This window comes from Ranitomeya variabilis, chromosome 3 (genome assembly GCF_051348905.1).
Source record: "Ranitomeya variabilis isolate aRanVar5 chromosome 3, aRanVar5.hap1, whole genome shotgun sequence".
In the NCBI taxonomy this organism is placed as follows: domain Eukaryota; kingdom Metazoa; phylum Chordata; class Amphibia; order Anura; family Dendrobatidae; genus Ranitomeya; species Ranitomeya variabilis.
In genome coordinates, this window is record NC_135234.1 from 380,496,463 (window position 1) to 380,510,040 (window position 13,578).

The 13,578-nt window shown below is 44.0% G+C and overlaps 1 protein-coding gene across 7 annotated transcripts in view; it reads left to right on the forward strand.

The window, feature by feature from the left end:
• SPOCD1 (SPOC domain containing 1) overlaps positions 1-13,578 on the forward strand; it is a 250,479-nt gene that overhangs the window by 19,585 nt on the left and 217,316 nt on the right. For 3 of the 7 annotated variants that reach the window (XM_077299608.1, XM_077299609.1, XM_077299612.1), the window contains one exon: positions 11,243-11,287. The exons of the other annotated variants lie outside the window; for them this stretch is intronic. In XM_077299608.1, coding sequence (XP_077155723.1) covers positions 11,243-11,287 — 45 coding nt within the window. The remainder of the gene's footprint in view (positions 1-11,242; positions 11,288-13,578) is intronic. 7 annotated transcript variants of the gene reach the window in all.

Sequence of the window (13,578 nt, forward strand, 5' to 3'; positions counted from 1 at the left end):
GCCCCATTGTGAGGTGCGGGGAGGCGGGGGCGGAGTTCCGGCCGCGCATGCGCGGTCGGAAAAGACGGGAACGACACACCAAAAAACGTTACAAGCAACGTTTTTTGGTGGCGACGGTCCGACGCAACACGACGCAACCGTCGCACGACGGTTGCGACGTGTGGCAATGCGTCGCACTGCGTCACTAATGCAAGTCTATGGAGAAAAAACGCATCCTGCAAGCACTTTTGCAGGATGCGTTTTTTCTGCAAAACGACGCATAGCGACGTGCAGTGCACGACGCTAGTGTGAAAGTAGCCTGAGGCTACTTTCACACTAGCGTTAACTGCATTACGTCGCAAATCCGTTTTTTGCTGAAAAAACGGATGCGTCAAAAAAAGTGAAAAACGTATGCAACGCATACAGCATTTCAACGGATCCGTCGCAAATCCACTAAACGTTTCCGTCGAAATACTGGATGCGTTGCATACGTTGCATCCGTTTTTACCATCCGTTGCATCCGTTTTTACGACGGATCCGTTTTTAAAATGGGAGGCTCCCAAATTTGATTGGCTACTGGAAAATATGGAAAACTATATAGTTACTGTTTTTACAGCCCATCTTTGAGGGTTTTAGTTTTGTGGCAGCGATGGAAGGTGTTCTTGTGAGGATTGCTAGTTTGATTACCGACGTTATCTTTGAGACGAATCGCCTGGATATCATAGTGCGGGAGAAGGAGGCAGCAGCGGAAAAACGTAGGATGCTTCTGCAGCAACGGAGACGGAGGCGACTCTGGATACATCCGATTAATGAACTACGGATGATGATAAAGGGATCCAAACCCTAACCCTACCCCTAACCTCACACCTAACCGTTTAATGAACATTTTCTGACAGTCATAGTGCCACGTATTTCAGTGCCACGTATTTAAGTGCCACGTACTATAAATACTATAACTACGTGGTTATACGTGGCACTGAAATATCGTGGCACGTAAATACGTGGCACTTAAATGCGTGGCACTGAAATACATGGCACTGAAATATCGTGGCATTTACGTGAAATACGTGGCACTTATGTACGTGGCACTTATGTACGTGGCACCTATGTACGTGGCACCTACACTCACTGGCCACTTTATTAGGTACACCTGTCCAACTTCTTGTTAACACTTAATTTCTAATCAGCCATCACATGGCGGCAACTCAGTGCATTTAGGCATGTAGACATGGTCAAGACAATCTCCTGCAGTTCAAACCGAGCATCAGTATGGGGAAGAAAGGTGATTTGAGTGCCTTTGAACGTGGCATGGTTGTTGGTGCCAGAAGGGCTGGTCTGAGTATTTCAGAAACTGCTGATCTACTGGGATTTTCACGCACAACCATCTCTAGGGTTTACAGAGAATGGCCCGAAAAAGAAAAAAAATCCAGTGAGCGGCAGTTCTGTGGGCGGAAATGCCTTGTTGATGCCAGAGGTCAGAGGACAATGGGCAGACTGGTTCGAGCTGATAGAAAGGCAACAGTGACTCAAATCGCCACCCGTTACAACCAAGGTAGGCCTAAGAGCATCTCTGAACGCACAGTGCGTCGAACTTTGAGACAGATGGGCTACAGCAGCAGAAGACCACACCGGGTACCACTCCTTTCAGCTAAGAACAGGAAACTGAGGCTACAATTTGCACAAGCTCATCGAAATTGGACAGTAGAAGATTGGAAAAACGTTGCTTGGTCTGATGAGTCTCGATTTCTGCTGCGACATTCGGATGGTAGGGTCAGAATTTGGCGTAAACAACATGAAAGCATGGATCCATCCTGCCTTGTATGGAGCATCTTTGGGATGTGCAGCCGACAAATCTGCGGCAACTGTGTGATGCCATCATGTCAATATGGACCAAAATCTCTGAGGAATGCTTCCAGCACCTTGTTGAATCTATGCCACGAAGAATTGAGGCAGTTCTGAAGGCAAAAGGGGTCCAACCCGTTACTAGCATGGTGTACCTAATAAAGTGGCCGGTGAGTGTATATACGTGGCACCTATATACGTGGCACCTATATACGTGGCACCTACCGGTATATACGTGGCACTTATATACGTGGCACTTATATACGTGGCACGTAAATACGTGGCCATATATGTGGGGTTGAAGGCCCAGGCCAGGTTTATATAGATTTGGGGGTGTCTGGCCAATTGGCAACAAAATCCAGCTTCTGAGCATGCTCAGTGTAAAAAAACGTATTGCAGCGCTGCATTGCGTCGTACGACGTGTCCCGAGGCATCCGTTGCTCATAGGCTTCCATTGTAGCCAACGACGCATGCCGCAGGATGCGTCGCGACACGTTTTTTAGGCAGAGACAAAAAACGTTACAAGCAACGTTTTTTGCCGACGACGTGTCGCCAAATTTCGACGCATCCGTCGTACGACGTACACGACGTATGCCAATCCGTCGCAATACGTCGCCAATACAAGTCTATGGGGAAAAAACGTATCCTGCAAACACTTTTGCAGGATGCGTTTTTTCTGAAAAAAGACGTTTTGAGACGGTTTGCAGTTAACGCTAGTGTGAAAGTAGCCTAAGGCCTCTTTCACACCTCCATCTTTTACCTCCCGTCATAATCCGTCGATTTTTGAAAAAACAGGATCCTGCAAATTTTTCTGCAGGATCCTGTTTTTTCCCATAGACCTGTATTAGCGACGGATTGTGATGGATGGCCATCCGTTTCATCCGTCGTGTACTGGATCCGTCTGAAAATAACTGTCTTTCGGGTGGAGAAAACGTTCAGAAGAACGTTTTTTCTGCACGTCGGAAAATCGGTCAGCGACGGGTCCTGCGCTGTTCGTCGGCGGCTATAATGGAAGTGTATGGGTGCAGGATCCGTCGCTGACCGTCAGAAACAGGAATCCAGTGACTTATCCCGTTTTTCTCTTCTAAGCATGCCTGGAAGGATTTTCTAGTCAGGGGAATATCACTCTCTCTCTCTCTCTCTCCAGAATTTATGCATTAAAATTCACGTCCTACCAAATTCGACGGATCCGTCAGGTTACTGGATGCGTTACATCCGTTTCCAAAGACATACTGATAGGGAATTTAGATTATGAGCCCCATTGGGGACAGTGATGATAATGTGTGCAAACTGTAAAGCGCTGCGGAATATGTTAGCGCTATATAAAAATGAAAGATTATTATTATTATTTGCCAATCTTTTTACAACGTCCGTCAATACGTCGCGCCGACGCGTTATGATGGCCGTCTCAAGACAGAAGTGTGAAAGAAGCCTAAGGCTACTTTCACACTTGCGTTTTTAGCAATCCGTCGCAATCCGTTCTTTTTGGGCAAAAAACGGATCCTGCAAATGTGCCCGCAGGATGTGTTTTTTGCCCATAGACTTGTATTAGCGACGGATGGCCACACGTCGCGTCCGTCGTGCAACGGATCCGTCGTGTTTTGGCGGACCATCGGCACGAAAAAACGTTCAATGTAACGCTTTTTCGTACGTTGCGTCCGCCATTTTCTACCGCGCATGCGCGGCCGGAACTCTGCCCCCTCCTCCCTGGACTTCAGAATGGGCAGCAGATGCGTCGAAAAACTGCATCTGCTGCCCACGTCGTGCACAAATTTCACAACGCGCGTCAGTACGTCGGCCCGACGCTTAGCGACAGACCCGTACCGACGCAAGTGTGAAAGTAGCCTAAGCTGTACACTCCATAAAGGTGGCCTTTATGGAAGAGTGGTCAGAAAAAAAAAGCTTTAACTAACCTGTACACTCCATAGAGGTGGCCTTTATGGAATAGTGGGCAAAAAAATAGCCTTTACTTACACACAAAAAATTGTAAGGCTTGTTTTGAGTTTGCCCAAAGGTGCTGTGAACAGATGAGACCAAAATTGAACTTTTTTGACACCGAGGTAAACGCTATGTCTGGCTCCAAACCAGCACAGTTTATTACTCCAAGATGGTGGCCGTAACATGCTGAGGGGATGTTTTTCGGCCACAGGGACAGGGAAAAAGGTCCGAGTCGAGGGAAAGATGGATGCAGTGAAATACAGGGATATTCTTGAGCAAAAACCTGTTTCAGTCTGTCAGTTATTTCAGACTGGGACGGAGGTTCACCTTCCAACAAAACAATGACCCAAAGCACGCTGCTTAAGCGACACTCGAGTGGTTGAAGGGGAAACATGTAAATGTTTTGCAGTGGCCTAATCAAAGCCCAGACCTTAATCCTATTGAGAATCTGTGGTCAGACTTGAAGATTGCTGTTCACCAGAGGAAACCATCTACCTTGTAGGAGCTGGAGCAGTTTTGTTTTGAGGAATGGGCAATAAAAGTAATAAGGGAATATTTGTAGAGGATTTCACGTGACGCCACCGGTGGTGTTCGGCAATGGGTAGCCGACGCTGCTTAAAGGGACCGCTGGGGCCGATGCTCCCAACAGGCAGAGCAAGGCCCTGGGGCCACGAGTACAGTTTATCAGGGATCGTGGATGTTGGAGTGCAGGACTGAGGGTGCGGGAAATGACTAGAGGACACAAGGGCTGCAGTTTTCTTTACCTTTAATTCCTGGTTGAAGGTGCAGTCTGGAGCACAGGTAAGAGGTGGTTTTGGCGATCCAGGCAGCCTGGAAGCAATTCTGTATCCCCCTAGCCAGGTGGGGTTCTAGGCCTCCCTACTGCGCTGTTCTCTGGGTTGTTAATGCTTTATGCCCTACTCAAGTCCCTCTCTCACTTTGTCCATTAACTGGATCACTACCTGCATGGCAGGCAGCTTGACCCTGCTGCAGGTGTCACTCCCTCGTGGTGACTCCGGGCTCTTGTATGCTGCTGTACCTTAGGGTGTCAGCTGGGGCCAGGAGACCTGCAATCTCCTGCCCTCCTGTTTTAGTTGCTGAGCCTGCAGTTCCCACACAACCACGGACTCTGGTGTCCGGATTTTGGCGCTCAGTCCTGGGGTGAGCTTAGTCGCAGCTCCAATCCCCCAGGTTCTCCTCCTTGCCTCTTCAACCTTCACTGTCTCAGACTAACTAACTAACCCCGCCTCCAGGCCAGAACTTATAGCGAAGCTCCCCTAAAATCAGGTGTTAGAGCTCCCCCTTCTGCTCTGGAGTAGGAAAGGTGTTGCATGCTGATGTACCTGGAAAGGGGATCCCTCCTTGCTTCCAGGCATGACATCACCCCCTGTGAGGGAGGCAATGCCACTGTGGCAACCGGACTCCTGGGGTGCTACATATGCCTATGAGTCCAGTGGGCGGTCTTACTAGTGATTGACTGCTCTCCTGCATGCTCTGTCACACAGAGGTCGGACTGTCAATCACTAGTAAGACCGCCCACTGGACTCCAATGTATACAAACACAGAGGATTTCAATCAATAAAATGCAAGTCATACTGAAACTATTCCCATACAATGCCTTTGAATCTGCTCAGCTCCTACTGCTCCATAACATGAGGACTGCAGATCGTATACCATTTCGCCATGACAGGTTCCCTTTAATAAATAGCTTTGTCTCTGACCTGATGTAATGGATCCTTGAAGTCTCTGAACCTGGGGCACCTCATATTGAGTCTTTCAATTACTATTCCTTCTTTTCCTCTGACTCTCGGAGACTTGCTTTTCTCCCTAACAGCCAATTACATTGCTTTGGTATATAATCGCTAGAAATTGCCATTTGTTCACTCCCAGATTCTTGTTACTAGATAGAAAGCTTCTTTCAGAGTCTCCTTGCTCCACTTGCAAAAGAAAATGTTGATTCGTGAAGGTAATTGGTCACCAAAAATAGATTTAATCAGCCTGTTTTAGCGGCTAAACAGAGCTTTTTATTCATTGCAATGGATAGCAGGTAATTTCGTGTAATCTGCTCTCCTATCATTCTGATTAGGCGCATTGTCCCCAGTCTCCAGGCCTCTGTACAGTGCCGGGTAAATAATTACACACACAGCCGGATGGAAATGTGTTCACTTACTGATGTGCAGGAAATGTCTACAATACACAGAATGAATGACACATTATCCAAAAGTTCAAGTTGTCCTGTAAAATTAGCGCTAACAATGCAGAGGATTTCATGGCCCGCTATCATTTCCTGACTTCTGCAGGCTTCCATTGCAGTTATTATGTTGATCTTTGCGGAGGTGTATGTATGTGATTGCTTCTACTTTAATTGACCTTTCATGTTTTCGGCCTGAACACCTACAAAGGGGAAAGAAGGAAGCGATATGTGACAGCTCCTGCGTATCATTCGCCACTGTGCCAAGAGACTGCTTCTGGCTTTAGATCTCACTGCACCAAAAAACTAAGCTCCAGCAAGGGGTCCTGACCCCGCACCGGGACACTTTCATTGTAACAGCTTTTGATGATCCCTGTTCTTACCTCCCTAAAAGCCTTTCCAGCCTAGTAACAGGACATATCAGAAAACGGCATTGATGTGGATTTTAACTTCCTGAGTCGCAAATCCCCTCCACAGACTGCTCCAAGCCTCTTGAAGATAGTCCGTAATGTCTCTCACTCTATGTTTTATCATTATCTAATATCATTCATTTTATAAATTGGAGTTTTACAGTTCTGTGCTGCTTCCCACTGTGATGTCACGTCGACAGCTCACATCACCACTGCGGCCAATCACTGATGTCAACAGTAGAGTTGAGTGAATTTTTCAATATTTGGTTTGGACTATTATATTCCAATATTTGCCAAACACAGCCGAAAGCCTTTGGAGTCAATAGGAGTATAAATAAGCGAATATGTTCTCTAACGATTGTCAGACATAAATTCGGCACAAATACAGTACCAATATGGCACGAATATGGCAAATTCGGATTTGGTGATCATTTCCGAACATATTCGCACAGCTCTAGTCAACAGCTCTGCTAAGGTATTTAGCTTAGTGATTAGCTGCAGCAGTGAAGTGAGCTGCCAAATTGATATCATTTCTGCAGCCAAAACACAGAGCTGCCCCTGGAGATGGGAAGGATGAGTGCCTGCTCTGTTAATTATGGTACAGGTGCATCTCACAAAATTAGAATATCATCAAAAAGTTAATTTATTTCAGTTCTTCAATACAAAACGTGAAACTCGTGTATTATATAGAGTCATTACAAACAGAGTGATCTATTTTAAGTGTTTATTTCTGTTAATGTTGATGATTATGGCTGCTTACAGCCAATGAAAACACAGAAGTCATTATCTCAGTAAATTAGAATACTTTATAACACTAGCTTGAAAAAATGACTTTAAAATCTGAAATGTTGGCCTGTTGAAATGTATGTTCAGTAAATGCACTCAATACTTGGTCGGGGCTCCATTGGCATCAATTACTGCATCAGTGCGGCGTGGCATGGAGGCGATCAGCCTGTGGCACTGCTGAGGTGTTATGGAAGCCCAGGTTGCTTTGATAGCAGCCTTCAGCTCGTCTTCAATGTTGGGTCTGGTGTCTCTCATATTCCTCTTTACAGTACCCCATAGTTTATCTATAGGGTTAAGGTCAGACAAGTTTGCTGGCCAATCAAGCACAGTGATACTGTTGTTTTTAAACCAGGTATTGGTACTTTTGGCAGTGTGGACAGGGGCCAAGTCCCGCTGGAGAATGAAATTTCCATCTCCAAAAAGCTTGTCAGCAGAGGGAAGCATGAAGTGCTCTAAAATTTCCTGGTAGACGCCTGCGCTGACTTTGGTTTTGATAAAACACAGTGGACCTACACCAGCAGTTGACATGGCTCCCCAAACCATCACCGATTGTGGAAACTTAACACTAGACCTCAAGAAGCTTGGATTGTGTGCCTCTCCACTCTTCCTCCAGACTCTAGGACCTTGATTTCCAAGGTCTAGTGTGAAGATTCCACAATCAGTGATGGTTCGGGGAGCCATGTCATCTGCTGGTGTAGGTCCACTGTGTTTTATTCATACCAAAGTCAGCACAGCCCTCTACCAGGAAATTTTAGAGCACTTCATGCTTCCCTCTGCCAACAAGCTTTTTGGAGATGGAAATTTCATTCTCCAGCAGGACATGACACCTGTCCACACTGCCAAAGTGCCAATTCCTGGTTTAAAAACAATAGTATCAGTGTGCTTGATTGGCCAGCAAACTCGCCTGACCTTAACCTCATAGAGAATCTATGGGGTATTGTTAAGAGGAAGGTGAGAGACACCAGACCCAACAATGCAGACGAGCTGAAGGCTGCTATCAAAGCAACCTGGGCTTCCATAACACCTCAGCCGTGCCACAGGAAGATTGCCTCCATGATACGCCGCATTGATGCAGTAATTGATGCAAAAGGAGCCCCGATCAAGTATTGAGTGCATTTACTGAACATACATTTCAGTAGGCCAACATTTCAGATTTTAACATCATTTTCTCAAGCTGGTGTTATAAAGTATTCTAGTTTACTGAGATAATGACTTTTGGGTTTTAATTGGCTGTAAGCCATAATCATCAACATTAACAGAAATAAACACCTGAAATAGATCACTCTGTAATGACTCTATATAATGTATGAGTTTCACTTTTTGTATTGAAGAACTGAAATAAATTAACGTAGCTTTGTGATGATATTCTAATTTTGTGAGATGCGCCTGTACATATATAAAAGCATTGGAGTGCACTTATTTTAAAGTGAAAACCCCATTGAACTAATGGCTTTAATAAACTAGGAACTTAGTTGGATTTAATGCTGATAACTGTAAATGTGTAATATTTAGTATTTTACCACCTACCTCTTATGTGCATGAACATTGGAGCTCTGTTGATCAGAAGGAACCTACAGATCTTCCTAACTTCTTCCCACAGCCTTAGTAAACCTTCATTATCTGCATTTAATGTGTGTGCTATGAACCAAGATGCCCTTGTAGTAAATGTAGAGTCACAGCTCACAGACAAGATCTTTATGAAGTTTCCTCACACTGGTGCGGTGATGCTGGAAGATGTACTGGCTCTATTTAAACAAGGCTTAAAGGGTTTCTTTGGACTTAGAAGAAAAGTCTGCAGTCACACTGTGTGACTGAAGACTAGCAAATTGTGACAGTGTGTGATGTGCACACTGTCAGGAATCACAGTGCAAGTGTGTGTGGTCACATGACCGTATATATGTGATTTGCATACTTGCAGTCATGTGCCGACTAGACTTTCATGCTCTTCTATTAGCATAACATTGAAAGAAACAGAGGAGAGTCTAATTGTCATGAGACAGCAGGAATACTGGGGATTCACATATCTCTCACTGTCATAATTCAGCAGTCTGCAGTCACAGAGAGTACCTGCAACTTTTTTTCTCAGCTTGGAAAGCCCCATTAATGGGATTCTTTCAGTAGTATCGTCCTTTCTAAGCCATCTATATATAGTCATAGGAAGCTGAATAAAATGATACTGGATATCTGAAATCTGATGTTTTAATCCAGAGAAATCCATGTTTTTATAATATGTAAATGAGCTGTTAAGATCCATGGGCCAGACATAGATCACTCTGAATTTGCCTCCAGAGCTTATTTTAAATGAAAGGGGGTATCAGCAGTGTGAGACATGTAATTAACACAGAACAGCAGAACTTTTTTTCATAGCAAACACATTAGTAGATGCAGCTCTCTGAGCTCTGCTGGATTGCAACAATATTGCACCATTAGTTGCCTGTGAGATTGAAGCTGAGAGGAACCTGCAGATGTGTCAGGTATAATCACACAGCTCTACCCTGAGATCATGAGAGCAGAGAGCGGGCATTACACATCACACTGGCAACACTCCCTTTCATTTATAGTAGGCTCTGGAGGCAGATTCTCATGCAGATCTATGTCCTGCCCATAGTCCTTGAACTGCTCATTTGAATACAAGAAAAATGTGGATATCTCAGGAATAAGACTTCGGATCTCAGATATCAAGGTATTATTTTATTCAGGTTCCTATGACCTACATGCCCATATAGACGGCTTAGGAAGGTTGATCCTACTGATAGATTCCCTTTAAGTCACTCATGTCTTTTAGATTGGCCTGTATAAAGATCTCCCTTCTTCTTGCGTTTTAGAAATTTGTCACCAGTCATATTCTTCCACACCAAACACATCCAGCCATGCCTTTATGGACCTTCTGTGCACTGGGTCACAGCCATGTCAGAACAGAAAAGGGCCTTTCCTAAACTATTCCTACAAAGATGGAAATATACAATTGTCCGAAATGTTTTGGTATGCTAAAGCATTCAGATTTCTCTTCACTTGAACTAAGGGGCTGAGGCCAAACTGCTGAAAAACAACGACATAGCGTTATCCCTTCTCCACCAAATTTGACACTTGGCATAATGCAGTCAGGAGAGGTAACATTTTCCTTACATTTTACCAAACCCGGATTTGCCCATCAGACTGCCAGACAGAGAAGTGTTATTTGTCACTCCGCAGAACACATTTCCACTGCTCCAGAGTCCTTCCGGAGGTGACGAGCTTTACATCACTCCATCTGGCGCTTTGCATTGCGCTTGGTGATGTAAGGCTTGCATGCTGCTCAGTCCTGGAGGCCCATGTCATGAAGCTCTGCCGTTAATGAGTCAGCTCCGTAACTCTACATGGCCTGTTGCTTCATGGCCCACTTTCTGTGGTTCTTAAATGTTTCTACTTTTCAATAAAATCACTCAAAAGATGACTGTGGAATATGTAGGAGGGAAGAAATGTCACAAACTACAATGGTGGCACCCCATTACGGGCCACTCTCAAATTCAGTGAGCCCTGTAGTACGAGCCGTTCCATCAGAAATGTTTATCGAGGCAGACGGCATGGCTGGGTGCTGGATTTTATACACCAGTCCCAGTGGCACTGAATGAAGAACCTAACATCAGTGATAAAGAGGTGTGTCCTGATACTGTCGTCCAGATTTTGTGTCATTTCCCTGTGCTGTGGACACACATAGTATTTACAGCAGATTTTTCTGCTGCAGAAGAGGTGACAAGAAAAAGGCTGTGTAAAAAGCCATGTTTTCCATGCGTTTTTGGTGCCTTTCTATTTTCCTATTAATTTGAAAGCGTGAAAAACGCTGCAAAAAATCTGAAGGGATTGTCTGCTGCAGATCTGAAAAAAACTTCTTGAAGGTTCAATTCCGCAAGGAAAAAAATAAGCTGCATGTGGATGAAATTTCATAAATCTCATTCACTTTCTGGTAATGTAAAATACCGTACTGTGTTTTATCCCCTGTTGAAAAAATGCGTCAACAAAATGCAACGTGTGAACAAGCGCTTAGAGGCTTTATTCTGTATTCTAACTTTAATCGATATTGTTATATCACAATATGCATATTCTATTTGTAACTCAGGAGGAAGATGATATCCAGCCAAATGGCGTGAAAGTCGTTTTTTATGTACGTATTATATTTACATTCTTGTTTCATTTTCACTTCATCTGCACAAAGATCAGGATCTTGGGAACAACCGCAGCCATGCACAAGGAAGATAAAGAATCTGTGATTCAGCATTGACATTTGACCTGATGTAATGCTAACATGAATCAATTGCACAAATATTGGAATCAAATTTCAATAGTTATCTATGCAACATCATAATATCTAGATTTCTGTCTCTTTTTCAAACTTCTTTTACCAGAATTTGCTGAGAAAAAAAGAGAGCATTAAAGCACCACTCTGGCGGTATTTGTTATTTCACCCACTAGCGTGATATCACTAATGCGTATTCCCTGCCCCTAATATAGTGCTTACTATCCACCATCTCCTGATCTTCCTGGTGCCTCTATGGTCCCGTTGCACCATCTTGTGACCGTAGCTCCTGACTGACCATAAGTTTTCAATGTAAATCTGTGGGAGCCTTGTTCTGGCTCTGCACGAGTAAGTGCTCACGCAGATGTCCGGGGATTTCAGACCTCAGTGCACTAACTGGCTGTGGCACTCATCATCCGAGTGTAACAGCCTCAAAGAAGTATTTGAAGCTGTCATGCTGCAATCAGAAAAGCCACAGGAAGTGCATTAGAGGTCCATATTCAAACTGTTTTGCACAGACATCCGCATGAGCCCTTACTTAATAAGCCCCTTATAGTCCTCCATACAGTATTACTTCATTGGTTTCCATAATGTATAATGGCCCCCAAATAGTGCTCCATACAATATAATAGCCCCATATAGTCCTCCGTATAGTATAACAGGGCCCTGCATTGCCTTCCATACAGTATAATAGCCCCACATGGTGCTCCATACAGTATAATGGACATAAAAATTGGTTCATGCAGTGTAATGGGGCCCACGTAGTGCTCCATGCAGTATAATGGCCACAAAAAGTGCTCCATACAGTATAATGGCCCCACATAGTGCTCCATACAGTATAATGGCCAAAGATAGGGCTCCATACAGTATAATGGCTCCATATAGTGCTCCATACAGACTAATGTCCCATCATAGTGCTCCATACAGTATAATGGGCCTCACATATTGCTACAAACAGTATAATGGGCCACATAGTGCTCCATACAGTATAATGGGCCCCTCATAGTCCTCCATACAGTATAATAACCCCACATAGTGTCCCGTACAGTATACTGATATATAGTATTTTTACATGTTCTCTACATGTTTACTTGTGGTTTATTTTATATTCCCCAACATTTATTTACTTACTATTTCTTGTTTGTCATTATTCAGGGACCCCAATTTTGGCTTATTTTTATATTTATTTTTATTTTTCATCCTTTTCCTTCTCCCTTAATTGTACTCGGGGAGATTTAGAGGTAGGGGTGGAAGCGAAGGAGTAATAGCAGAGGGACATTGGCTGAGGGGACTTTTTTAGACGAGGGCTACCCCCTGAGAAGTCTGGTCAATCTTTCGAATCCCTAATTTCTCCCCAAATAATTAATCTTTCTACACGTGTCCTCTCAATTACTGAAATGACGGTATTATCAAAGGGTCTAACCTTTGTATCCACAACTGACTTTGACTCCTTTGAAGTTGTTAAGGATTTTAATTTATTTATGCGTAAACTTAAATGGCGCAAGCATTTTGCCAGTGAGAATAGGCGGACCTGCTCGGAATTGTGAGTATCTGACGATATTTTGGAAGACGACTGCTATTTAATCTGGGAGATTCTATCCCCAGCCATGAAGGTTTTGGTCCTTTTATGGACCTTAAAAATAAAAGTAAAAAAATTCCATCAAAATGACCTTTGTGCAATTGATGTATTTTCTAGACTGGTGACAGAGGAACTGAGGGATCTTGAACATCGCAGGTATAAGGACAAACACAATCTCACAAAATCGGAGATGGCCGCTTTATGCACCCTTGTAATGGATCGTAACATTATAAAGCAGTCTGATTAAGGGGGTAACATTGTTATTATGAACACTGATGACTACTACAGATTATGTAGCTCATTGTTGCAGGACAGAACTTGCTATAATGTTCTGGCAGCTAATCCAACAAAGGATTTTTAGCGGTAATTGGAGGGACTGGCTAAAAAAGGTCCTGATAGTCGCGTAATTACTAAACAAGAACACGACTTTATTTGCCCCAATTTTCTGATAATGGCAACCTTTTATTGTTTACCAAAAGTCCACAAGGAGCTGACCCCTTTAAAAGGTGAGCCCATTGTCTCAGGGGTTGACAGTCTCACCCATAATCTATCTTGATTGGATCCTCAGGCCCTTAGTCAC